Consider the following 26,471-nt stretch of genomic DNA (forward strand, 5'->3'; position numbering starts at 1 on the left):
CAAAAAAAAGAAAAATTCCACATATTTTAACATGAATTTTCGAGACTAATATCAGACACTGTTTGCTCATTGATCTTTTTCTGCCCTCTCATTCAGCAATCACACAACCCTCCACACAAGCTGAGTTAATGTTTGCTTGAACTCTGTGATTTTTGCACACGCAGTAGGAACAAAAGCCAAAGCAAATATTTTCTTTAAAGAACAGATCTGACTTCATTTGAGGGCTTAAAAATTAAATGATTCATCACTTATATACACTGATACCATAAAAGCCTCCAAAATAAAACCCAAAACTCTTTCTGACACAGACACAATTGAGATGACCTGCTGAAGTTCAAACTGAGCACCGGGTGATTTAATCTTGAATCTTGAAGCAGATGGGCTACAGCAGCAGAAGACCAGACCAGATGCCACTACTGTCATCTAAGAACTGAGGCTACAATTCACACCCCACCACCAAACAGAAGATTAGAAAAGAGTTCCCTGATCTGATGCAACACTGGGATAGTAGGGTCTGAATCTGGTGTAAAAACATGACAGCATGGATCCATCCTGCCACATATCAGCAGTCCAGGCTGCTGCTGGTGTGATGGTGGTGGGGATATTTTCTGGGCACACTTTGAGCCAGCCGAGCTTAATTTAAACAGGCTACCCAACCATGTCCATCCCTTCATGACCACTGTGTGTGCATCTTCTGATGGCTGCTTCCGGCAGAAAACACACCAAAATCAATTCACCTCAAACTGGTTTCTTGACCATGACAGTGGGTTCACTGTGCTCAAAAGGCCTCCGCAGTCCACAGTGAGTCCCATCAATCTCAGAGGAATGTTTCCAACTGCTTTTTGAATCTGTGCCATGAAGAATAAAAGCAGTTCTCTATCATATCAAGAACAGAGTGGAGAGTCTCTCACTCAGAGAACCAAGGTTACAATGTAACAGTACGATCTGAAGGCAAAAGGAATCCCAACCCAGTACTACCAAGATGTACCCAATGAAGCCCCCGGTGAGAGTAAATACATATTATTAAGCTTTTAAAATGAGTGTGATAACCAGTGTTGGGTAAGTTACTTTAAATTAGCAACTGAGTTACATTACTAGTTACTTCTATCAAAAGTAATTCAGTTACTTCAAGTTACTTGTTACTTTCAAAGTAACTAGTTACTAGGGAAAGTAACTTTGGTTTTACTCTGAATTCTCTTGTTAATGTGTTTCTTCCATAACTTTGCCAGTCTTCTAGCTTGCTTACTTGCCACAAGTGCACTGCGCCACCTACCAATAGAAATGAAAAAATAATGTGCATATTTCCACGAGAGAAATCCCACGCCTGGACCGTCATTGTGGGCGACCGTGGCTCAGGGGGTTGGGAATCGCATCTGTAACCGGAAGGTCGCCGGTTCGATCCCTGGGCTCTCTGTCCTGGTCTTTGTGTCCCTGGGCAAGACACTTTACCCTACCGCCTACTGGTGTTGGTCAGAGGGGCCGATGGCGCGATATGGCAGCCTCGCTTCTGTCAGTCTGCCCCAGGGCAGCTGTGGCTACAACTGTAGCTTGCCTCCACCAGTGTGTGAGAGTGAATGAATAGTGGTATTGTAAAGCGCTTTGGGTGCCTTGAAAAGCGCTATATAAATCCAATCCATTATTATTGACTGCTGCCATGATTCTAGCCTACGTCACAGCGTCATGTGCGCCTTTTACATCCAATACAAAAACTGCAGTCGTGGTGCTTTCGATTGTACTCAGAACTCGGAAATTCTGCCTTCCGAATAGGAAGATGTAGGCAACACCAGACTGCAGATGAGCTGCATACAGGGCTGGACTGGGACAAAAAATCGGCCCGGGCATTTTGACTAGAGACCGGCTCACCATTATAGGAAAAATCATAAAGCCTTTGAATGAAAACAAACACTGTTGTGACAGTGATGTACACTGTTCTGATGGTATATATATGCATCAATCTATCAATCGTTTGTTGTAAAACTCAGATAATTATTTTTTTAAAGCTAGATATTTTAAATGAGAATAAGAAAGAAAAGTACTTCTTTGTGTTGTCTCCCCGTTAATGCCCTACATGGACCCCCTGGCAAAACTTTGCTAGACCCGCCCCTGCACAGTTACCAGCTGTCAGCTACTTAGAAAAGGATCCTGGTGTTATTTGTCTCTCAGAAACAGTTCATAACTTCCCTTCAACTCATTCATGTCACCTAAAAGGTAAACCTGTTTCTCCATCACCTGTTCAGCTCTGATGATTCAGTAAGGACATCTCCTGGTTTCATCTTCATGTTTCCCTTTCACCACATAACCAAACCGATATCATGACCAGCAGCTTTACAGCTGTGGCTCCAGCAAACATCAGCTGATACTAGAAATTAATATTAAATAAATTCTAACAACAGCTGATCAAGCTTAAACGTGCTGCTGTTGTTTAACACGACCTCCACTGGTTTATTCTTTCTGGCGCAAAGTGGGCGATAAACAAACAAGAGAGAAAAGCCGATCAGCTGATCATTGATCAGTTTCATGATTGAAGTAGAAACAGGAGAGGGAGGGGGAGAGAATGAGAGAAGAAGAGGCAGCTGTGCAGCAAAGACAGAATAACTCCAGCTTTGTGTCTTTTTCATTGTAGCTGAAGTCCGGGACAAACTGCATTCTTTTTCACCTCAATACGAAACGCTTAATATTTTCTCTTAGGGGACGGTTGGCAACTCTAATAATTAACCTTATGAACAAAATAAAGTTCAACATCAGTAACATCATAGCACCCACCCAGCTGTATAGAAACTCAGTCAGGCTCGCTAGTACCCAGTATGAAAAAGTCAGCATAACGAAAATAAACTCCACCTAAACTTGGTTCATATCTGACCCAGATGGACTGCAGGTTATAACTTCTTACCTGAAGTTCAGTTCACACTTGGACCAGCGGCTGCCTCGGGTCTCTGCTCCTCCTGCCTCCCCTTCCCTCATCCACCTGCTGGCCTCCACCGCTTGCTGATGTTACTGAATCTGTGGAAGCTCCGCGACAGCCACCGCACGAAGTAACGAATAACGAGCCTATCTAAATCCCAGTAACGACTAACACGTTCCTGATTTTGGCATAATAACTAGTTACCGTGCTCGTTACCACAATAATAACGTCGTTGCTGTAACACGTTACTTAATAACGCGTTAGTCCCAACACTGGTGATAACACATTTCAGATAAACATTACACATTTAAAGGGTGGGCCTTTTATATGGATACACGGTAATAAAATGGTAATGCTTGGTGATATTAAAGTCCTGTTTGTGGCACATTAGTATATGTGAGGGGGCAAACTCCTCAAGATGGGTGGTGACCATGGTGGCCATTTAGAAGTCGGCCAACTTTTGTTTTTTCAATAGGAAGAGGGCCATGTGACACATCAAACTTATTGGTAATGTCACAAGAAAAACAATGGTCTGCTTGGTTTCAACGTAACTTTATTCTTTCATGAGTTATTTACAAGTTTCTGAGCACTTATAAAATGTGTTTAGTGTGCTGCCCATTGTGTGCTGCCCACTCTTCACACACTGATAGCATCACCGCAGGAGAAATGCCAGCACAGGCATCCAGTATCCGTAGTTTCAGGTGCTGCACATCTCGTATCTTCACACCATAGACAATTGCCTTCAGAAGACCCCAAAGAGAAAAGTCTAAGGGGGTCAGATCGGGAGACCTTGGGGGCCATTCAACTGGCCCACGACGACCAATCCACTTTCCAGGAAACTGTTTATCTAGGAATGCTCGGACCTGGCACCCATAATGTGGTGGTGCACCATCTTGCTGGAAAAACTCAGGGAACGTGCCAGCTTCAGTGCATAAAGAGGGAAACACATCATCATGTAGCAATTTCAAATATCCAGTGGCCTTGAGGTTTCCATTGATGAAGAATGGACCCACTATCGTTGTACCATTCACATAAAAGTTTGCCTCATCACTGAAGAAAATCTTCTGCGTGAACTGAGCGTCCTGTTCCAATTTTTGTTTTGCCCATTCTGCAAATTCTGTGCGCCGATCTGGGTCATCCTCGTTGAGATGCTGCAGTAGCTGGAGTTTGTAAGGGTGCCATTTGTGAGTAGCTAATATCCGCCGAAGGGCTGTTCGACTAATGCCACTCTCCAGTGACATGCGGCGAGTGCTACGCTGTGGGCTCTTGCTGAATGACGCTAGGACAGCCACTGATGTTTCTTCATTAGTGACAGTTTTCTTGCGTCCACACTTTGGCAAATACAACACTGAACCAGTTTCACGAAACTTAGCAAGCAGTTTCATCTATTTAATCTAAAAAGGACAATACAAGACAGTCAAAGTCACTGCAGTTTAGATCATGTTTATTGTATCAGTGCATGTCCAGTATTAATAAAAAAACAAAACCACAGCATCAGTACAAAAGGAAAACTACAGTATTGGGTTGAAACTCATAGCACATCACACTGTCCCACTCTCAGACAGCTAACATGGTAGCCATGTCTGATCAGTCACATTGCATACGAGTCATCTGCTTCTTTATTAAAGCTTCAAGTGACCTGCTTTACACTCTCCTCTCAGACAAGTGGCTCTGACTCGAGTTACAGTGTGGCGCACGAAGTGCAAGAGCAAAAGAGGTTAAAATAGGATTTGAGGTGTGTGAAGTCTAAACTGTCAATGAAATCTTGTGACCGGGACAACAGTCGCAGCCCTAAAAAAACTTAAAAGGAAACAAAAAAAACTTGAAAGTGCTTCACAAAATCACTCAATCAAGATTTTCTGAGTGCAAAGGTGAGAGATCAGCAGAGAATGTAAGGAATTAAAAACTTGGTTTCACACATACGTGTACAAAACAATCTTAATCTTTAAATATATTCAAAATAAAATAAAATAAAAAACATCCTCTGATAATGGAACCAGACTAAAATCTGATTGTAAGATGTGTAATCTGATCCATTAGAAGTAGTCATCATCATCAGTCTAAACCTGTAGCCAATAAAAATAGATTATTTTTATTATTAATAATAACTGAATCGTACAAACAAAAAAAGACAAACAGTGGTAACAAAGCTTGGTTCAGTAAAGCAGGAGTGAACACCGTTGTCAAAGCTGAGAATGTCACAGCTACGATCACGGAATCGTGAATAACACAGTAACTAAAGAGTAAAAATTAAAACGGTTAAATGGGACCTATCCTTATTTTCTATCGGTCGTGTATCATAGTGTTTATACTACTATCCAATTACAGTGATCATATTAAATGTGCATCAAAAAATGAGGTAAATGTATATAAAACTAATCTTTATGAGAGGCAATCATTTTGCCAACTCCTGACATCAGCTTGGCACAGATTTCCTTGTATGGTGATTAGGAGGCGGGGTTTATGAGCACTGGCTTCTGTGTGGAAGCCAGGCCAGGGGAAGCCAATCAGAAGAAAGAGGGCTTCTTCAAACAGCAGGTGAACTTAGCAGCTGTGTCAGGGTCCATTTATGTTCCTCGCCCTTGTGAACAACGCCGAGCTTTGATGTCGTTTTGGCCAGTGCTACACCGCTTAACTTATGTAACCTCGTGCAGCAGCTGCCACAGATTACACAGAGGGAGATGTTACAGCAGGTTGAAAGGGAGAAAAGAAATCTTCTGATTTCTTTGGTTCTGGTTTTGACTTCTTACCAGCACTGACATGGACTTTTTGTCTGAGTAGCGACACCTATCGTTCAGGAGAATACTGTAGCGAGTCCTTGCACCCTCGGCGCTGGTGTAACTGGTACAGAGCTGTGGCGATGTCACTGCACATACAGTGGCCAATGCTTCGAGAGTGTGATGTCAGTTTTAACGAAATACTCATTTATAGTCTCACAATACGAATATGTAGCTAGAAATAAGCATAATAACAGGTCCCTGTCTAATTACTCAGTTACTTGAGTCACATGAGACAACAACTGTGGCAAGAAGTTTTGTTTTTTTTTTAGAAAACCTGCCTTTACTACAAACTCTACTTGAGCCTCCATTAGGAGAGAGGTAGGGAGTACAAATACTGCACAACCACGTACAGTAGCACAGATACAGCCAAGGAGTGCAGGCTGGAAATCAGGGGTCTTGTAGATAAAATATATCATCTTACAGTTCACCACAAATGACACAGTAATTTTTAGGCATTTCTCAATATCACAAAACAAATTAGGCACTGAGTTTTGAGCGATGATGCGATTAGCATCGATGGCTCCACCTTACACAATCGTAAACCCAATGTGATGTCATTGGTCCAAGTTTGGGATTAGGGTGCATGCTTACAGGAGTTTTTGTGTGCTGCTGAATGAAAGGAGCTGGTGCCATATCGCTCTGAGAAACCGTTCAGCTAAGCACATAGCATCATGGGTGACCAGCTGCTATGCCTCTTTTTCAGTCAGGGCGTCCCTATGGAGTCAGGCCACACAGGGAGGAGCTTCAGGGAGGGGAGCAAGTCCCCTGAGGAATCAGCCTATAGGAAGCTGGATGTCGTTTCCTCATGTGCTCATTCACAGGTCTTCTTCAGGACAGAGGGAGTGGCGTCCGTAAAGGTCCTACTAATCACAGACAAGAAGACAACTGACTGGTTGGTTTGCATTTTTTTAAAAACATCTAATCTGCTGTTTGTTCTTCATGCGTCTTACCTCATAGGGTGGGGAGGCCAGTTTGGCTGCACTGGTGTGGGCACTGCAGAGCTGGGGCTCATCAGCATAGCGCTGTAGATGTTGGCTGCCACCACCAGGATGCAGAGGAGGATAGGCCCGATAATAGCCCCCTCCAGACCCAGATAGTACGCACCACCTGCCACCGCCAGGCCTGTCAAATATGGGTGTCCACCTCTGAGACAAAGACAAAAGAAATGGTTTAAAACACAGTGGAAAGGCTGGCAGGCAGCTACTGTATCAGTGCACACATGTGATGCAGCCGAAGGCTAAAACAGGCTAAAAAGTTAGCTTTCCCCAAACCGCAGCTGTGGTCAGAAGTTTATATACACCCATCAAGGTTAGTTTGAGCTTTTATCCATTCCACAACCAGTTTTGATGTGTGTTTGAGGGTCACTGTCCTGTTGAAACAAACCACTGTGTCCAACGATTGATTTGAGGTGAAGAATTTAGAGATCCTCCTTCATTATTCCAGCCACTTTGTGCAATGTACTAGTACCACTAGCAGCAGAGCAGCCCTGGAGCATGACAGCTGGTACAGCCTTCTTAGGTTTGTAAGCCTCGTTTTCACTCACTACAAACATACCTCTTGTCATTGTGGACAAAAACTCACTCTTTGATACGTCTCACCATCAAACTTTTCTCTAGAAGATTTGGCGTGTCCATGTGAGCAGCTGAAAATTTCAGTTGAACTTGAAGACGTCAATTTTTGAGCACTTCTTTCTTGGTCGTCATCCTCTCAGTTCATGGTAAAACTGGCTTCTCTGTGGAAAGTGACGCTGGTGTGCCTCCAGTTTCCTACAGGCTTCAACCTTGATAGGTCCTGGATTGTTCTCAAACATCCTAACCATTTTCCTCTCATCTGAGGGTGGCAGCTCGGGACTTCCTCCAGACCCTGGCAAACTGGTGACACATCTGAATAACTTGTACTTAGCTAGAACTACTTAAACTGATGATCTTAGAATCTGCAGGTGTTCGGAAATAGCTCCAAGAGACCTTCACAACTAGTGTAAATCTATAATTCTCCTACTTAGATCTTCATTGAATTTTTGGGATGTTCCCATTTGGTCAATCCAATGAGTGCTGTCAGTCAAATCCTTTTTAAGCTGGTAAAGAGAAACTGCCAGATGTACTCAATCATAATAACTAATGAGAAATTAATAGGCCTTGGCCTTATCAAGTTACAAGACATTGTAGAATCTTCAGCACTGCTTATTAAAAGATTTGAGTTGATGTATGCATTTGAGTGTGTATGTAAACTGTATGTAAAGATAGTAGGGCTTGAAGCTCGAAGACAGGAGCATTATCTGTCCACAACAGGGAGTTTATGAAACAGAGGCAAACAGAGACGCTGTTTATAGACTCGTACAACTGTACAGTTTTCTTTCAAACCCACATTAGGCCAGCAAGCGGACTTGTATGTATTATGTTAACAGTCACAGGTGGTTTGGTGCGATTTGTTTGTCAGATGTCCCAGTGCCATAAAGAGAAGCTCAAATAAGCTGGTCACGCATACATACCCTGATATATCAGAGTAGATGGCTGTATCCACAAAATATGTTGGGAGCAGGTGGCAGATGAGCAGCAGCAGGGCCTTGACACCTTCACCCTGCGCCAACCACAGGTCACACACTGCCGGCACAGCTGCCCAATAGGTCCCCAGGAACGGCACGGCACCCAGGATGGCAGCCAGAGCTTCAGGCCAGGAAAGAGGGATTCAGAAAGTGACAAAACACTGAGTGTGGCTTGGCAGGTGCGAACATAACGACAGCACAATCTGCTGCGGACACGCTGACTCACCAGAAGGAATGAAGACGATGTTGATGCCAAAGATAGTGTGAGTGAGCCAAGTGTAGAGGCCGTAGAATCCGGCCATTTTCAGAGAGGCGTCAAACACTCCTCTTCAAAACAAACACAAATATGGTCAAAAATAATCTCGCCAAGGTACAAATTTAGATTCTGTAGCTTTTACGCATGCGACTACCTGATGGCCTCTTCAACAGACTGGCCGATGATGTTACTGGAGGGTCCCGGCTGAGAGAGAGGAGTTAAGCTGATCACCCATTTAACCGGTTTGTAGTATTCTCCACTGGAGCTCAGCAGGTAGAAGAGAGTAGTCAGGAAAATCACCTACAGGAAGGAGTAAAAATGGCAGCTGTGCTAAATATAAGACTATCTGATTAGCTTTTTAAATCTTTAAGAGTAAATGTGGCAGGTCTACTTTATTAAAATAAGACAGAAAGAGCAACACCATTAAATATACACAGTTAACGATGCTCAGTAAAGTCCTGTATTGTGGTTGAGGAACAGATGACATGTCCAAGCGTGTCAACTGTGGAGTTGACACGCTTCCAGGATGCGTGTTTGGCTCTAATGTCAGCTCACTATTTTAGTCCAGTGAATGTTTCCTGGCCTCAGTCTCCTCTAACTTTAAGGTGATTTTGATCTTTGTAAAGGTCCATGGCCATTCCAGACTACTGCTCATTTGTGCTGGCATTATTTATTGAGGAGAAAAAACTCAAGGCCAGTGTCATCAATTTAAACTGATCTCAGGTTATGGATCATGTTTTTTTTGTTTTTTTTACACGACCTGGCAAAATACTTATTTAAGAAGATGTTTTAGTGGAATGAATGCCTTGTTAAGTTAGCTAATGATAGCGCCTCCTTGAGGTGCCCCGGGCAGGTCATCTACTAAAAGGAAGGTCGGTAATTTGATCCCAGGCTCCTCAAGTATGCATTTCAAAATGACTCTGGACAAGATACTAAATACCAGATTGCCCCTAGTGCATCCATCAGTGTGAGTGTGTGCTTAATATGAAGGAGTTTAAATGTACCACAACAGTTTAAACAATGCTTAAAAGAAGCACTGCCTCCATTGCAGAAAGCACAGCAAACAAGCACACACCACTGACACGTGTTAGTAAGCATTATTTATAAATCAACCTAAGCACACAGTTGGGAATGATCTTTAGCTAAACATAAGTCTGAGAACATTTTTATGGACGAGTCTGCAGGACATTATTCGGCCTCAGATTTCTATAAATCTATTAGAATATTTTTGAGAAACACTTGCAGTTAAGCTGAACACTTTCTGCTTACTTTTGTGCATTACAAAAGAATAATGATAATCAATTTTGCAAACAGTTGGACTTTATAAAATGGAGAAAACGACGTGGCTGTGATCAGCGTTTCATACCAAACTCAGTGCAAAGTTGAGGAGCGCCGTGCCGCTGTGGAACAAGACTGTGAGGAGAGTGGTCGTGGTGGAGATGAGGAGGCCAACGTTCCTGCTCATTACAACCCACAAAGACTCCAGGATCTGCAAAATGACGAGGCAACAATAAACACACCATCCACAGGAAACTGTACTTCTATCTAAGACGCACACAGTTGTAAATTTGCAAATGCTGCTAGTGGGGCAGTGCTGGCATGGTGCTCTCATGGCTGATGTCCTGATCTAAGAAAACAAAATGGTCTTGGACTGCAGAGGTGGGATCTTATCACGGTATCATGCTGGAATTCAGAGCTCCTGAGAGCGACCCATCCTTTCACAGACGTTTGTAGAAGCGGTCTGCATGCATTGGTGCTTGATTTTATGCACCTGTGGCCATGGAAGTGATTGAAACACTTGGCATTATAGTGTACGTTACATACGTTCATACTTACAGACAGTAGTGTCTCGATATTTTCCTGCAGAAAGGAAGCAATGTCCTTCCAGTCCAGGATGTCCCCCAGCCAGCTGTTCTGTCTGTGAGTCATCTTATTCCCACGATGCCGTCCAGAGTGGGTTACATTCTGAAAAATGTGACCATAGTATTTTATGTAAAACTGAAGAATACTGAAGAACAGACTTTGGGAGACATTAAACACAAAACTCTGACACTACCTTCACAAACCAGGAGTGATACAGTCGGTCCCAAAGTTCTAAAACTTGCTTCTCAATCACTGCAGTTTGGTTCACCTTATCTCCTAAAATCTTATGAAGCTGCACACACAAAGGAAACAGATTGGTCACATTCCTCGCTGTCTGGCTGTATTCCATTATTATCAGTGAAAATTACTGTCCTGACCTTTTGTGTTATCCATTCTCTCCCATGCTGGTAGACATTAGTAGCAGCTGAATTTAGAGCTTTCTGGACCACGCGGGCTTCTGGAAGGAGGCTAACAGAGGACAAAGTAAGGTTGTTTTAGCAAATGAGAGGAAAGTCTAAAAATAAACACAGAAAAACAGAGTGGACTGTCCTACTTGGCCCATTCTGGATGGTTAGATACGGTCTCATTGATGAGGTTACTGGTTACGTCGATGATGTGAGCACTTTCGTGATGAACCTACAAAGATTAATGTTTATTTTTTTTTATCCATCATCAGTGCAAATGATGTGAAGTCAGGTTAAAAAACCCAAAAACCTACCATAGCAGTGAGCAGCAGAGCCATGAGCAGGGTCCCTGTGACCAAGAGGAAGATGATGAAGATACTGATGATTTTATCCAGAGATCGCTCCAGCCACACAACCATCTGGGTGCACAGATAAAAAGGAGAGGAGGGCAAAGACAGGGAGAAGGGGGGGGATAATAGGAAGATGGCAAAATAGACTCATCAGTACAACTTTAAAGGAGGTAAAAACATGCACATGGAGAAACCTGTGTCCTTATCACTTGTGAAAAGTCATTTTAGACGTAAAAAGTCCTCACAGAGGACAATAACAGCATATCTGTACTCATACAATGCATGCACCCATTCTTGCACTGAAGCATTAAATCATGCAAGTGGCTTTTTGGGTTGTTGGTTTAACGACAAACAGACATGACATCACTTTCAAAGTGAGCTCTCTGTTCTCGACTCAGGTTTCTCAATGCGCCAAAACTGCATTAAAATCAAAGCTCTGTTAGCAGAACTCTCTCTTTTTGCACTAAGGCCATGGCGTAATGGTTTATTATATTGATGGTGACATGACATGGCATTTTCTGCAAAGAGTCTGTGTAAAACCTTAGGTGAGTGAATCTATAGCGAGTCTTATACCTTCCTCTTTAACATCTAGCTTACCTGAAAGAAGAACAGCAAACAGTTGTTTAACAAAAAAATGGAAACACCACTTCAAAAAGATTTTAATACTGAAAGAAGTAATTAAATTAAAGAAGTTGGGTAATATTGAGCAGCGAGAGGTTTAGAAGAGGTTTCAGTCACTATCACAACAGGGAGCATGAGACCTCTAAAAAGTTATACACAGGCCGCACAATGACAAACACTACATTTCCAATGCAGCACATCGGCACTGTATTAAAAATATAAACTACATCATCAGAAATGACTGAACTGAATCAACACCTGTGATAATTCTAAATAAAAGACACTCTAGTTCATAAATAACAGCCAGAATCAGAGTATAAAGTGCCTTGAGGCAACTTGTGTGATTTGGCGCTATATAAATAAAACCGAACTGAATTGAATAGATTGTAAACACTTTAAATTTGTACTGAGGTCAAGACAGAAAGCAAGTCTTTTTCCAACCATAGTTATTGTGACCTGGTGGCCTTCAGATGCAGAATGCAGGCTTGTAGGTACATTGAGGTCAACGGGAGCTACAGCCATTCTGTATATAGTTCAAATTGAGAACTACAGAGAGAGTTTGTGGTCTCATCAATAGTTTCAAGCCTTATTAAAATACAAACAAAACAAAAAAACAAAACAAAACAAAAAAAAAGCAGAATGTTGTATGTTGTACAATATGGTCAAATGTAAGAGTAAAACAGATGACAAAAAAGGGTTTGAAATTTGGTCCTGGCTGCTGACTGAGCATGTAGTTTCCACAAAAATCTCAATTTGAGCCAAGCCTCTTTTCTGATGTCTTACTTTAAAACTAAAAGAACAACAACAACAAAGACCAAACAATGAGTGACAGCCCAGTGCTAATCTCCATCTTTTATATACAGTCTATGGTAATAACCAGCTCCACAAAGCCAAATGGTTCAAAGGTGGCAAATATATTCACTAAGTTTAGTTCCTCACATTGAATAACCGTGTTTCCATTGTTTTGTCCAGTCCCTTAGCCACACCTAAAAAATAAAAAAATTAAAATTTCCAGGAAAAAAAAAAAGGAAACACCCCCCCCCCCCCATTTAACACTACTCTTTGAGGCAGCTCGCACACATACACACACACACACACACACACACACACACACACACACACACACACACACTCAAGACAAACTCAGGTCAAAGCAGAGAAGATACAGTCTGGGCTGAGGGATTATTGAGTGCAACACCCCGGCTGTAGCTCACTGTCAAAATAAAAGCTGGAAAGAAGCAAGAGGACAGATGTTTAGACAGGATGGCAGAGGTGATGACAGTGGATGGGTAAAATGCCAGTCCAAGCCGCTACAAGGTGTGCTCACGCTGTCACACACACCCGCACATAAATACAAGTTATTTATTTATTTGCCCTTTTTTTCTCAATGTCTCTCACACACAAGCCCACTTTCTCTCAGTCTCGCTCTCTCAGCACTCTGCTCTTCCAAATCATTACCTGCTTGTTAAGCCAATGCCAGAGCTTGGGGAGGAGACAAAGAGACATTGGGAAAATTATTATTGGAAAGAGTTTTGCAGCAGTCATCACATGTACCCGTGCAACAAGAATACAAGCTCTGTGTGGGTACAGGCTCTGAGGGGTCAGAGCGGTGTACTACAAAGAGGAATTCATGTGTTAGCAAGGTATGTTGAGACTATAGCCAGAGGTTTCAGAAGGGCAGCTCTCGTTTTAAAGCTATTTTCAGAAGTTTTTGTCTAACATCATCTCCAAGTGATACGGTTTCACTTCTTTTCCAAACAAGTTGCCCTAAGAGTGATATAGATTATCAGCTGACATGCAATCTGTTAAGCTGTACATAACAGCACTGAACAAAGTCTAGCAGTTAAGTTACAGCAGTGCAAACGGTACAGCTGTGGTCAGTTTAGATACAATCACAGGTCATTTGGGGCTTTTAATGATTTCTTTGAACTCAGTTGTTTGTATTTATTTTGGCTCTTCTCTAATCCACTAAGGGTCAAAATATATACATAAATCTCCACTATTATTTTGTTTAAATGTCTCTTAGCAAGTCAACCAAATGCTTCCGGTAGCCATCGACAAGCTTTAGGCATAATTCCTGGAGCAGACCCAGCCTTTCAGCATAGTCCATGAATATTCAAAGGGTTGAGGTCGGGGCTTTGGGAAGGCCATTCAAGAAGCTCAATGCTAGCCTACTTTATCTATTCTAACACCAGTTTCGATATGTGTTTGGGATCATTGTCCTGTTGGAACTACCAACTGTGTTCAAGTTTCAACCTTCTATCTGTTCATTTAAGATCAAGTTTAAGAATCTTCTCTGTAATGTACCTTATGCCACTGGCAGCAAAACAGGCCCAGAGCATGATGCTACCACTACTATGCTTGACACTCAGTACAGTGTTCCTCATGTTTATACTTCTAGTCATTGTGGCCCAAAAGTTCAATCTTTATCTTGCCCGACCATAAACTTTTCTCCAGAGGGCATTTGGCTTATCTGTTTGAGCAGCTGCAAACTTCAGAGGAGCTTGAATGTGTTGATTTTAAAGCAGGGGTTTCTTTCTTGGTCAACACCCTCTCAATCCACTGCGATGTAAAATTCACTTCACTGTGGACAGTGATGTTGGTGTTCCAACAGTTTCCAGTTCTTGAGCCTCGGTGGTTCTCGGGTTGGGCTCCTTTGAGTTTCCTATTGGTCTGAGGTCAATCAAATGAGTCCTGCCAAGCAAATCCTTTTTGTGCTGGCAAAGAGAAACTACCAGCTGTAGTCAATAATTAATGAGGAGTTAATAGGCCTTGGCCCTGTCAGATTAAAAGGCACTGTAGAACCTTCGGGACCACTTGAGTATGTATATGTTCCAGACTATTTGGATGAGAGAAAATCTAAAATAAGTTCAAACTCATGCTCCCATTTCTTTTTTTCCTTAAAGTCATTAAACATATATGGTCTACAATAATACAAGTCTGGAAAAAGAACAGCTCAAAAAAATCGTTAAAAGTCCAAATTTACTATGACGTTTATGCCTGTGATGAATGTAAACTGACAACAACTGTACATGTTGTGTTTTCACAGGAATTCCCAGGAACTGAACTTGTGTAAATGCTACGTTTTACACTACTGCGATAGCAGTCTACTGGAATTTATTACAGAGGTTATTCAATTAAGAAAATTTATTTAATTCAATTTGGTCAATAACAAAAGTTATCTAATTACAGTGTCAAACCTGAATGCACTTCATAATGAAACGCATCATGATTCTAATTTGTAGATCTCTACATTAAATAGCAGCACCAGGAGTGGACTGAGTGGTAAAATAAATATAGTAATTTATTAATTTATGCGATTATATTTTTCTGCTGAATTGTTCCATCTTGAGTTATTGGCAGCACCAGTATAGCTGTTGCAGTCCATTTTGTGCTAAACAGGAGTCAAATGATGCTCCCACCACCAACTCCCACTTTTATGTAAGCGAGGACAGAGCCTGTCACAGAAACCATAACATTAAAATTGGAAATACCCGTCAGGTTTGAATGAGGTTTTAGGTTTCATGGGACCAACTAATGCATGAAAACAAAAAAGTCAAACTCTGCGGAAGCTGCTTCGTAGTACACCCCTCAGGAAGTGGCAGGCAAGATACACTAACTACAGTGAGTGTGGACTGGCAATACAAGTGGGATGCAAATCAATGTGATTACAAAGACAGAACACAAATACATCCCAAAACTGTGAGGGCAAGGCAGAAAAGTGTATAAGATTACAGCAATGACATCATTATTTATAAAACCTGAGAAATGTAAACCATGTAGCACTAATCCTGTCACTCACTCTAATATGTCGGCAAAAAATTCTGCTCTGCATTGCTTTGTTTTTTGAGATTTTTAGTCTATATTGAGAGATTTGGAGATATTTTGCCTCTAAATTTTGATTGGAAACAAAACAACTGCATACTTACACATCCAGCAGATATGGGGCAACAACATCACTGATGCATGAGTATTTTCTTGCCCACCTGGTGATGCGGGCATCAGGCTAATATTCACTCTCCTTTTAGCTCTGTTTTTTAATGAACTGATTTTAAAGTGTTTCTCAGCTAAGTGCTAATTTTGTCTGTCTACCATTTGGTGCTGGGCAGTTTAGCGCACACTTGGTTTAATACAGCTTTTTGCTAAAAATAGCTTCCAGCTGTTGCCGTAAACGACACTGATGAGATTGTTGCAACTGGGTCAAAACTAAAAGGCTGAAAAACAAAAACAGCAGCTAAAATCCTCTGTTAAAGGTAAAGGAAACTAAAAAGCCCCCGTTTTTGGCAATTTAATATGAATTTACCAATTTCATTTTAATAAATTTAGGACCTGGCAGATCTTTACACTGGCTAAATTTAGACATTAAAAATGAAACTAACATATGTAATATGACTGATAACAACAGAGCATTTTGAGACTTTCAGTTTTCCTGAGATATTTTGATAAGTAATTTGTTATCAAGCAGTTGCAGATAAAGTGTGTCTGGATGGGGAAGTATAAAGTCAAAGGCAGAGGAAATAAGGACATCAGCTTCACAGGCAGCTCTTACATTACCTTAGTGTCGATACGTAGGAGGAACTGAGCCAGGCCTTTGATTGGTCCAGGGAGCAGTGCCTCTTCACGCTCACGTCCAAACTTCTCTAGCACCGTCCACCACGAGGTAAGAGTCCTCTCTGCAAAGCTCTTCATACCAAACCGGACCACCAGCTTCTTCAGAACCCACACTAGATCAGTGAGCCAACATGCACATGAGTAAAATCCGACTGACGAGGAGTAACTGAAAGTGTGCACACATCTGTTTGTATGTCTGTGTGTGTGTTACCGGCCACAGGAATAGGGAGCAGTTGTAGTATCCACAGGTTGAGCCAGACCTGCACCAAGACAATAGCCCAGACCAGCAGAATAAAGTAAATATCACTGGCTCTGTGGGAGCTTTTCTCTCTCTGGAAGAGGCCGGGCAATGTACGAGAGCTCCCAGCGAACCCAGGAAACCCAGGAGTGGAAGGCACGGGACCCACAGACTGCACACCATCTATGAGCGGATGAGGGAAAGCAGACAGAGGAAGCACAGAAGAGGAAGAGAAAGAAAGAACAAAGCAGTTGAGTTTCAGCCGCTGTGGCTAAATTGGTAAAGCCAAAGCAGCTACAGTAAAAAAAGAAATAAAGAATGTAAAACTGAAATTGCATATCTTGGGTTTTAAAACTTGACATTTTTCTGACCAATTAGCAATGCTCTGAACATTTATCGAACAGTATGTTCAGAGGTCTGATTCCCTCTGTTCAATCTGCCAGTTCTCTCATTTCATAAACCTTACAGCCCAGATATCTGGGACATCTGTATGATCTTCTTTAATAGACTGAATACAATGCAGCTAGCTTACCTGTGGAGGAGCTTCCACTGAGTTCAGTTTTGGGTTGAAGGTTGCTACAGGAGATTGCCATGTAAATAGTGTTAGCAGCAAATGACAGCACCTGCCCTGAAAGCTCACCTGGGGAGATCAAGAGAGACTGAATATAACGAAACACAAAGGCAGGCAGGCAGAGCGGAGGATGCACAGTAGGAAAGATCAAAGCTGGTCTGATGAGCGTAGCCCAACCAGTCACCTCAAGTCACTTATATTTCACGTAAAGCTAGGCTTAGGCAAATGTGGCTAAATGCAACTTAATCTAAGCACATCATAGACTTGTGCTCATTTGACCATATTTATTACCTAGTTAATGGTGAGTAAAGGTATCTCATTTTGGTAAATGTCAATGTATGTCAGTGTATAGGTGTGATAGTATATTTTCACCTGTGCCAGGGACAGGTGGTTTCTCTTGGTAGCCCACAATGAGAAGCCCAACCACAACCACAAATATGGGGACTCTCCATGAGCCAGTCAGAGACACTAAAACAGATAGAGGAATTGTATAAGTGGAAGAAGATGGATGAGTTACGGATGGATACATTTAACTAGATTGAGAGAAAGCTGTTGTAGTTAAACTGCAGGACGACATTACTGGCTTAACAGGTATATTCCTTGTCACGCATGACTCTGCTAGTCTTGCCTGATGAGCTGAACCATATTCATAAACAAATATGACATACCGGTACAATGTTGACTGTTGCTATGAAAGAACTTTTAAAAACTTCAAAGCAGAAAACATTTTCTCACATGTGCCCAGAAACCTCCTTTTAAGGCAGAACTTCTTCTTAACCAGCTTTCAGTCACTTTTTAAAACTTCACGCCTGAAGCTCAGAGCAAGTGTTAAGTGTGCTAAAAATACTTTCGACATCCTCATCTTACTCTGCGTGCCCTCTGTTTCAAAGACAAGTGGATTTGTACAGGCAGCAACTTATTGACCACATTTAGAAGAAATCTCCTGCAGTCCAAAGAGGCAGCTTGTATGGCTGGCTGTGGGCGCTGTCCACACTCACCGATGTAGAAGAGCAGGACAGCCCAGACAGGAAGTGCCAGAGTCCTCAGGTACCGCTCAGTTTGAGGACTCCACTTAAAACAAACCGCCAGCAAGTATCCAAACACGACAGTCCCCACCTGTGACGAAATAAAACAAAGATGCACAATAATGAAACAGAGGGTATTTTAATTAAATATACTGAGACTTCTATTCTCTTCCATTGCATCATAATCATCATTTGATGCTGAACCTTTAAACTTCATGAGTCTTAAAAAGTATAATTGAACAGTTTTTGTGATAATCACTTTGTGTTGATGTTTTTTCTTCCTAAACTCATCCAGTTTTACAAACGCTCTGCTTCTGTTTAGCAGTGAGCACTTAACACTACACTAGAAGTTTAATCGACTGCTCATAAAGATCTCAGCTTGTGTCGCTCCTCACAAAGACATGCCTTGATGTAATTTAATATAGTGTCCTCCATCCTATTTATAAACACAGGCCCTCTGTCAGCTGAACTCCGCATTCAGAGAAAGAAGAACATTTAATGCAATTTGGATGAGGTGGACGGGTTCTGGCCCCTGGAGCTGTTTGGGAATGAGGTACCGATCGATCAGATGCTGGAACTCCAGGAAATTAGATCAACTTACATAAAAGTTTGCACACATATTCCAAGAAACACATTTTCTGTTTAGGTTAATCGAATAAGTCTTTATTAGAGACACACTGCAGCAGCCAGTCAACTTTAATCCCCCAATTATTCTTTATCAACTATTGCCTATTGCTAAATGGCATTTATGACAACATGATAATAACATTTATACATTTGTACAGTCAACATTTTAATTCTGAGTTCATTTTAATCAGACACACAAAACGGGATTAAGTAGGAATGAAATTCACAATTACTGTTATTACTCCCTCTGTAGATAATTTTCTGTGCAAATAACGTGATGTGAGCTTTTCATATTTGATTTTTTTTTACCCAACCAACAATCAAAAGACTACTAGTTTGTTATCGTAAGATTACTAGTTTACTATAGTAAGACCCACACAATCAGGCGAGTAATAAAATCATTGACGTTTAAAGTATAACTTTTAACATTCTGTCCCAGATAATATTTAAAATATGTGCCACAGTTTACACAGAGCTGACCTAACAGCACCCACTCTGACGGACAGAGGGGCCCTTTGTCATTCTGTCAGAGAGAGGATTGTCACTCTACTGTCACTCACCCACATAAAGTGGAAACAGTCCAGCGCGTTCCCGATGACCCCACAGACGTGCCCGAGGATCACCTGCATACCGATGACACTCCAGAAAAGGTAGAGGAAGTAAACCAGCGGTGCCCCCGCCCCGATAACCAGGAGTATCGTGAGCTTCTCCAGAACTACCCTACCCATCGCCTCCACCCCGTAGTTGAGACACCACACCGGGACCAGCAGCGTCCCCACCACTATGGGCGTCCCGCTGTCCTGCAGGCCGCTGAGCCATGAACGGCCGAGACGAGCCAGGGAGTATTTGAAGGGGTGGAGGAAGGTGCCGCAGAGCACAGCCCAGAGCAGCGGGCGGAGGAAGGCCTCGAGGATGAAATAGACCAGGACAGCTGCCCCGCAGCAGATAGCCACAAATATCATCGCCCCGGTGTTGTAGAAGGCCTGTTTTATGTTCTTGTCAAACTTCAGGGAGGAGGGCTGGGTTAGCAGTTGGCTCATCATCCCGACAGCCGGCTGGAAGCTCTCCGAGAAAGAAACAAAGTGAGGCTGCCCAGCGTGAGGACTCTCTGGGGGAGAGACAGCGGCGGGATCCGGCGCCGAATCCTCCTCGTCTGCCATGTTCCCAGTTTCAGCTCCGCCAGCCCGTCCAACTGATCCACCGCGTGAGGGAGGAAAACAATGACGTAGCAACATCGAATGCCCAAAGGCCTCATGGGCAATGAAGTGTCGGTGATGTCGCGCGTTCCTTCCTGTTTTCTTTTTCTTTTCTTTTTTTAACTTACCAATTTTCTTCCGGTTTATTTTTTATTATTGTTTTATTAATGTTACAAGGTGATGTTATAAAGTACTTAATTCAAGCAGCAATACACATCATAGCTATTTAAAATATATAAATAAAAATAATTACATTACATTGTTAAACAAAGTGTCTTTAAGACAATTAGAGTCATGATGATCAGGTTTTCTGAAATTCCGAGATCCTTTTTTAAACATTTGTTTTTTAAATGGTACGGTAAGTTGACTTCAAGTTGACACCACACTAGCTTACACTTCCACTGGGTTTGAATCTCATGGCTGTGTGGGGTCTTTCTGTTCAAAAGCTGCATATTCTCCCTGTGCCCTACAGCTTCTTCCCATGGCAGGCATGCATGTTAGGTTAACTGGTAAGAAAAACAAAACAAAACAACCACGCATAAATATACAATGGTTTTTATATGAATACCATTGCATTTGTACATTCATTTACTTTTTTATGAGAATTTCTACAACCCCTTTATTTTTCCCACTGCCCATTTCATGTGCTTGAAAAGCAGGTGGTGTGTAAAAGGTGGTGTGTTTTTTGTTGGTTTGTTATTTTCTGCGCTTTCTTGTGTATTTTATCTTCTGCCCAGCCTCTCACGAGTGTGAATGTATGAGTAATTTGTACATTTTATCAGGCTGCACATCATACTACACGTAGCCACTGCTCAAAATCTAATTATGTTACATTCTATTAAAGTCATGCCCTTTGGCTTTATACTTCCAGAGTGAGAAGGCAATCTCTGCATTCACTACAGCGTCTGTATTTTGTATAGACTGTGTTCTTAGCAATAAGCACAGCAGCGACAGATGTTTCAGTGGGAGACATCTTAACATATTCAACCATTTTTAATACACTTCAAAAGCTACAATAGCAACCCAGGGGAAAAAAATATTACTTCATATAAGAGCAAAATGTTTCTGTTAACCGTGTTATTGCTTGAACAGGCAATAGTAGTAACTCTTCTCATCAGTCTTGCTGTAAGTCACAGTGTCACAGTACTGATAAACAAAGCAGTTACTGTGGTTGAGGAAGTGAGATGATGAAATCAGACAAGGATGTAAAAAAAAAGTATACGAAAATCTTTTACATAGTAGATGCACCGGGTTGTTCCTGAAACCCTGCAGTCCATATTTCTAATACCAGCAAACAACATTTTTATTTTATTTTTTTAAGGCTGAGATCCACAGAAACGTAGCAGGGTGAGGAGACGGGAAGCATTTGTGAGAGCTGTTTTATTTTCCTTTCATCCTCAGAAACCCGTTGTTTTGGCAAAGTTTGACATTATTCACCAGTGCACGGTGGGTGTCTGAAACCATTCCCAGATTTTCCAGTGCATGCAGGGTTTCAAAGTCTTGTGAGATGTATTTGTTGGAATGGAGTCCTCATATTTTTATATAACTGGAAGCTATCGTTAACACTGAAAATGACTGGCCTATTTTAAACTACTACTACTACTCTGCCCTCTTGTCTAATACTCAGATCAGCACATATCACCTCTAGAGTGTTGCTTTAATACTTCAAGATGCTGTGTGAGTTATGAATATATAGTCTTTCATGTTCAATATATCTAACACAGTCTGTGCAAAGAGGGCACTTGTATGTGGCATCAGATTTAAACTTTTTTTTATTGCTGCTTCATCCTCTCTCTGCTGTGCTGTGCTGTGCTTCGTTATGGCGTCCCCATCAGCAGGTAGAAGGTGAGAGCTACTATGAGCAGTAAGCAGAGGGGAGAATTAAATGTCTGATAAGCTGTGGAGGGCATGAAGATGTCCACGTACTTATAGATGCTGATCATGTGCTCGCTGACTGGAGGACTGTCAATGTCGTGCCTCGTGATGGAACCTGTTGGACAGGTAAGATGAAGGAGATGTCACGGGCAAGGGCTAAAAAAATGGGCAGTGTAATCTGACGCTAAAGACTCATCGCTCACCTTGAATAGCAGGTCCCCATGCAAACAGGTAGTACCACGAGAGGTGTAAGTCCACAAGCGTTTCCTCTCGTGGGACGTATAACGGTCGCTTGAAACGGCAGGTGACGCGGTTGTTCTCAAATATGCCCTCTTCGTCTCGAGCCGGATTCCTCTTGATCTCCTTGGCCCACTGGCCGACGTTGTAGAAGTGATGTATCCGCACGCGCCCGTTATCATCGTGCACACAGGCCATAACATCGTCTCCTCCCTAAGGAGACAAAGAGTGTTATTTCCAAAATGTGCATAAATTTAGTTCTTGAAAAAACTGACCATTATGATACAGTCAAGGTAAAATATACACTTCCAGGCCAGTTCATTAAAAAAAAAATACCCATGAGCCAGTCACATGGCTCAGTGCATTTAAGCATTTAAACATTTAAGATATTAAGATGACCTTCTGAAGTCCAAAATGAACATCAGAATTGGGAAGAAAAGTGATTTAAGTGACTTTGAACTTGGTTGCTGGTGCCAGACAGACTAATCTGAGTATTTCAGAAACTGCTGATCGGCTGGGATTTTCCCCATGTAAACATCTCTATGTTTTCCAAAGAATTCCTTGTAAAAGAAAATATCCAGTGAGCAGCCATTCTTGAGATTGTTGCTGAATATATTTATCCCTTTATTGGCACACTGTACCTATCCTCTGATGGCTGCCTCCAGCAAGATAACACAACATGTCTTAAAGCTCAAATTGTGTCAAACTGGGTTCTTGAAAATGACAACGAGTTCACTGTACTTAAAGGGCCTCCATAGTCACCAGATCTCAATCTAATGGAGCTCCTTTGGGATATGGTGAATTGGAGATTTCCATCACAGATGTTCATCTGAGAAATCTGCAGCAACTGTGATGCATGCATGCAGCATGATATTGCATGTGATGCAATATCATGCTTTTAGTCTTCGCAAAAAGTTACATAAATGTTGCTCCAGGACTGTGGTTGCAACGTATCAGTCGCACTGTTGTGATGTCAATGTTTTGACCTGGGGGAAAAAACAGCACAAGCTTCGCCTCATTGGATTAAATTGTGAAAGGGTTTACTTTAACCCAAACAATGTTTTTATTAAACAAACTGGCTAATAAATTAATATATGTTTTTTTAAGTTTTGAAACATTGACACAGAGAGTTTATTGTGGAGACCTGCTGAGTCACTGAATTTCATATTTAATTGGTTCAATCTCTTACAGTCAAAAAAATTCTTATCCATGAGTTTGACGTGGGACTGCTAATTCTTCTGTACCCTGAAGCGATAAAACAAAAAAATCATAATTATATGCAGCCCAAAAGATACAAACACATGGTTTTCTGTCCCAAATAAGACACAAGACCTGTGTAACTTTTAGCAGTCAGAGATGTTGCAGAGCTGCTCACCATTTTCTTATCAGATGAGAAACCTACAGCCACCCAGCCATCCGTATCTGCGCTCAGCTCAAACTCCACATCTGTCCCGATGCGACGATAACTCAGAAAGTAGTCACACGTCTCTGCATCGCACCCCGGCTTCCCGTACCTGAGTGCAGATAAATAAATGCAAATGCTCACAGTCATTCACTAGAGATAAGATCTCAGCTGGGCAGACAGAGCTCATCTAAACAAATGAGGACACTTTTTAAAAGAAACTGAATCCAGGTTACAAAGAAGAAAAATTAGCTTGCTGAGCGTTCCCATGTTTAGCTCTGGCTCTCTGACGTCAGGAGCATCTGGGATGAAGGACCCCCAGGGATTACAGTAACACTCGAGCTCTTTTTAGAGAAAGACAGAGGTGGATCTCTAACCTTATGCAGCCCTTTGTTACTCCACAGTCGCTGACTTTGATCTTGGCAAAGGGGTCAACTGGGGGTGCTGTGGGGAATGGGTAACCTGCGAAACACAGCAAATAAGTAAATAAATAACGTGAATTTTGTTGATTACACACTAAATAGCTGATACATGTATTCAGTGATGAAGGCCAACTGAGGAGAGGCCATCTGCACTCTGTGTGTGGGTGAGGAGAAGGAAGGGGTGGGCAGCTACCATCTGGGAGCTGGCCTGGGTGCTGAAAGGCCTCATATTGAGGTGACAGGTTGGATGCAAGACAACACTGGCACATATTAACCTTTGTCCTGCCCGTGCTAGGCCCTGTGTGCTTGTGTGTGGGAAAAAAAGCATGCAAACAAAACCACTAGCTGCTCATCTTTAGTGGACTGAGTGACATCCTCACCATCATCGGACAGATATCTGGACTCCAGAAACTCGGAGGCGAAGGTGCTGTAGGAGTCCTTGTGAGGCTCTTGGTGTCCAGGCTCTCCGTGCTCTCCGTGGCCAGTCCGGAGTGCTCCCTCATCGGTGGGGCTCGGCGCGACCCCCCACCATCCAGCGTGGATCAGCAGCACCGAAAGCTGCACAAGCCTCCGCAGGAAAATCATGACCAACAAAAAAGGGAACGCTGGTAAAACAATAAATACAAAAAACAAAAACGGTTAAACCGATCTGGAAGAAAACTGGATGTCCATCACTGTTTGAATTTCTGCATCTTCGCAGGTTTCCTTGCAGCGTCACAAAACCGTCTCCTCATCCTGTTTATTCGCAGGGATGCGAGGGGACACCGCGTCTGATTAGGAGGCTAATCCAGCTCTAAATTACCCAGATTCGTAATCTTACCATCGAATTCAGCTACACGCCCATAATCCTCTTTGAAACCGCAGTCCTGATGGCTTCTAGAGCTCATTAATCTTTTCATAGGCTATTTTTCGGTGTTGGGCCGGATGAATGGTATCGCCCAGCCGCCCTCTCCTCTCGTCTCCTCAGTCAATCACAGTAACGTCCAATGAGCAGACGCTACGTGCTGCTGTCACCATCGATCAATTGGAGATTGAACAACGTTTCCACAACAGCTGACACAGTATTTCACATGTTTGGAGTATAAGATGATGCAATGTAAAATAATTAGCCTGTAGAGTAAGATTTTATTGCCTCGGCTGCAATCGGAATTTTAGTCCTAGTCACTGACACCAAATATACCACAGAGCTTCTATTGTTCTGACGAGCTATGCGTTAAATTGTGTTTATTCATCCAAAATTTGGAAGTAATCTAATCTAACCTAACCTAAAAATTACCAATCATGTTTGCACTCCTCTCTCCGAAAATTATTTACTGAAGACACGAATTTAAGCTGTTCCTTTTACACTGTTTTTCCTCTTGTTTTTAATCTATATCACTCTGCTTGTTATATGTGCATATATGCGATTTTTAAAAGGTCCAGATTCTGTTCCATAAAAAATGGTTGCATATCCACTATGTTCACATGCGCTCTCTGGGAGTATTATACGTCATTTCTAAATGTGGTGCTTAATGTCACTACGTGTCAGTCCAGGTAGCTACATATAAGTGAGCATTCAAAGTGAGCAGGGACTTTTTAGCTGGGCATGATCGTGGACATACTTTGAGTAGATATGTGACCTTACATTAATTTATCATAACAAGTACTTTTGCATCCACACATCCATTTTCTGCCAGGTATCTGAGTCCTGGGTCTACTCCGTGTAATCTTCCTGACACTTCCCCTTGGACAGGCGACCAGATGGTATCTTATGTCGCAGCTGACTATAGTCAGATCCTACAGTCGGGTACCTCGGCCCACCGAAAAAGAAAAAGAGGCTCTGTCCCGTTTTCTCTGTGAGTGCACAAAGTCACAGTCCTGCCACTTGATGGCGACATAAATCCACGGTTTGCTCTTTTTTTGAACTTTTATTTAGTTTCATCATAGAATCATACAGAGCATCTTACACTTTACTTTGCTGTACTTTATCAACAAATCTGTAAAGAAGAGCCAGATGAAAAAATTCTGGTAAGTCCCAAATTTAATGTCAAGTCGCTGACGTACAAGACAAAGACGAAAAAATAAATAAACCAGGAGGATCTGCAGCAGATGGGAATTATAAATGCCCGTAAATCATTCCAAGTGCCCCTAACGCAGAAGGGTGACATCAAAATGTTATGTCCATACATAAACACTTATCAAAAGTATCTGCAAATCTAAAGTTTATTTTAGAAAAACAAAATGGATAGTATTATTTTACATTTTTATTAAAAATAAATCAGCAAGTGTGTGGTTGATAAAATTACCTAAATGTAAACACAAGGAAAGACCAAAAAGAGAAAGTCACTTGAATTTAATACTTCAGTGTTTTTGTTAAAACAAGGCAAGTTGAAATCCATCAGAGTTTAAGATTTTTGGCAGCAACAGCAGGTAAGGATTTCACCAGTAATGCTGTGAATCTTTGCTGTTCATGTCTGTGTCCTGTGGGTGATGCTGATGTATCACTGTGTAAAACTGACTAAAAGTGTATCTAGACTGCAGCGACTGTCAGAGATGTCTGAGTGACATCC

The 26,471-nt window shown here is 42.0% G+C and overlaps 2 protein-coding genes across 4 annotated transcripts; both read right to left on the minus strand.

Annotated features, from left to right (window-relative positions):
* Positions 1-4,329: 4,329 nt before the first annotated feature.
* On the minus strand, positions 4,330-20,054 carry tmem245 (transmembrane protein 245). Of its 3 annotated transcripts, none has more exons than XM_012925236.4 (18): positions 19,351-20,054; positions 18,137-18,254; positions 17,511-17,606; positions 17,100-17,207; positions 16,541-16,750; positions 16,273-16,442; positions 13,177-13,200; positions 11,062-11,166; positions 10,897-10,979; positions 10,721-10,811; positions 10,537-10,635; positions 10,317-10,445; positions 9,847-9,969; positions 8,635-8,780; positions 8,451-8,551; positions 8,171-8,345; positions 6,633-6,827; positions 4,330-6,542 (listed from the first exon to the last, which is right to left on the minus strand). In XM_012925236.4, the coding sequence occupies exons 1-18, from the start codon at positions 20,023-20,025 to the stop codon at positions 6,494-6,496; spliced, it is 2,697 nt and encodes an 898-aa protein (XP_012780690.2). In that variant the 5' UTR covers positions 20,026-20,054; the 3' UTR covers positions 4,330-6,493. The 3 variants fall into 3 exon arrangements, with proteins under 3 accessions (XP_012780690.2, XP_023010261.2, XP_023010262.2); XM_023154493.3 differs by having other exon boundaries at positions 4,330-6,545; positions 19,351-20,053; XM_023154494.3 differs by lacking the exon at positions 13,177-13,200 and having other exon boundaries at positions 4,330-6,545; positions 19,351-20,052.
* An 889-nt stretch (positions 20,055-20,943) lies between these two features.
* Positions 20,944-24,873, minus strand: frrs1l (ferric-chelate reductase 1-like). The gene is made up of 6 exons (XM_004541395.2): positions 24,743-24,873; positions 24,303-24,527; positions 23,878-23,962; positions 23,474-23,612; positions 22,065-22,311; positions 20,944-21,976 (listed from the first exon to the last, which is right to left on the minus strand). The coding sequence occupies exons 1-6, from the start codon at positions 24,819-24,821 to the stop codon at positions 21,804-21,806; spliced, it is 948 nt and encodes a 315-aa protein (XP_004541452.1). The 5' UTR covers positions 24,822-24,873; the 3' UTR covers positions 20,944-21,803.
* Between the last annotated feature and the right edge of the window lie 1,598 nt (positions 24,874-26,471).

The sequence above is a fragment of the Maylandia zebra genome, linkage group LG11 (genome assembly GCF_041146795.1).
Source record: "Maylandia zebra isolate NMK-2024a linkage group LG11, Mzebra_GT3a, whole genome shotgun sequence".
Taxonomy (NCBI): domain Eukaryota; kingdom Metazoa; phylum Chordata; class Actinopteri; order Cichliformes; family Cichlidae; genus Maylandia; species Maylandia zebra.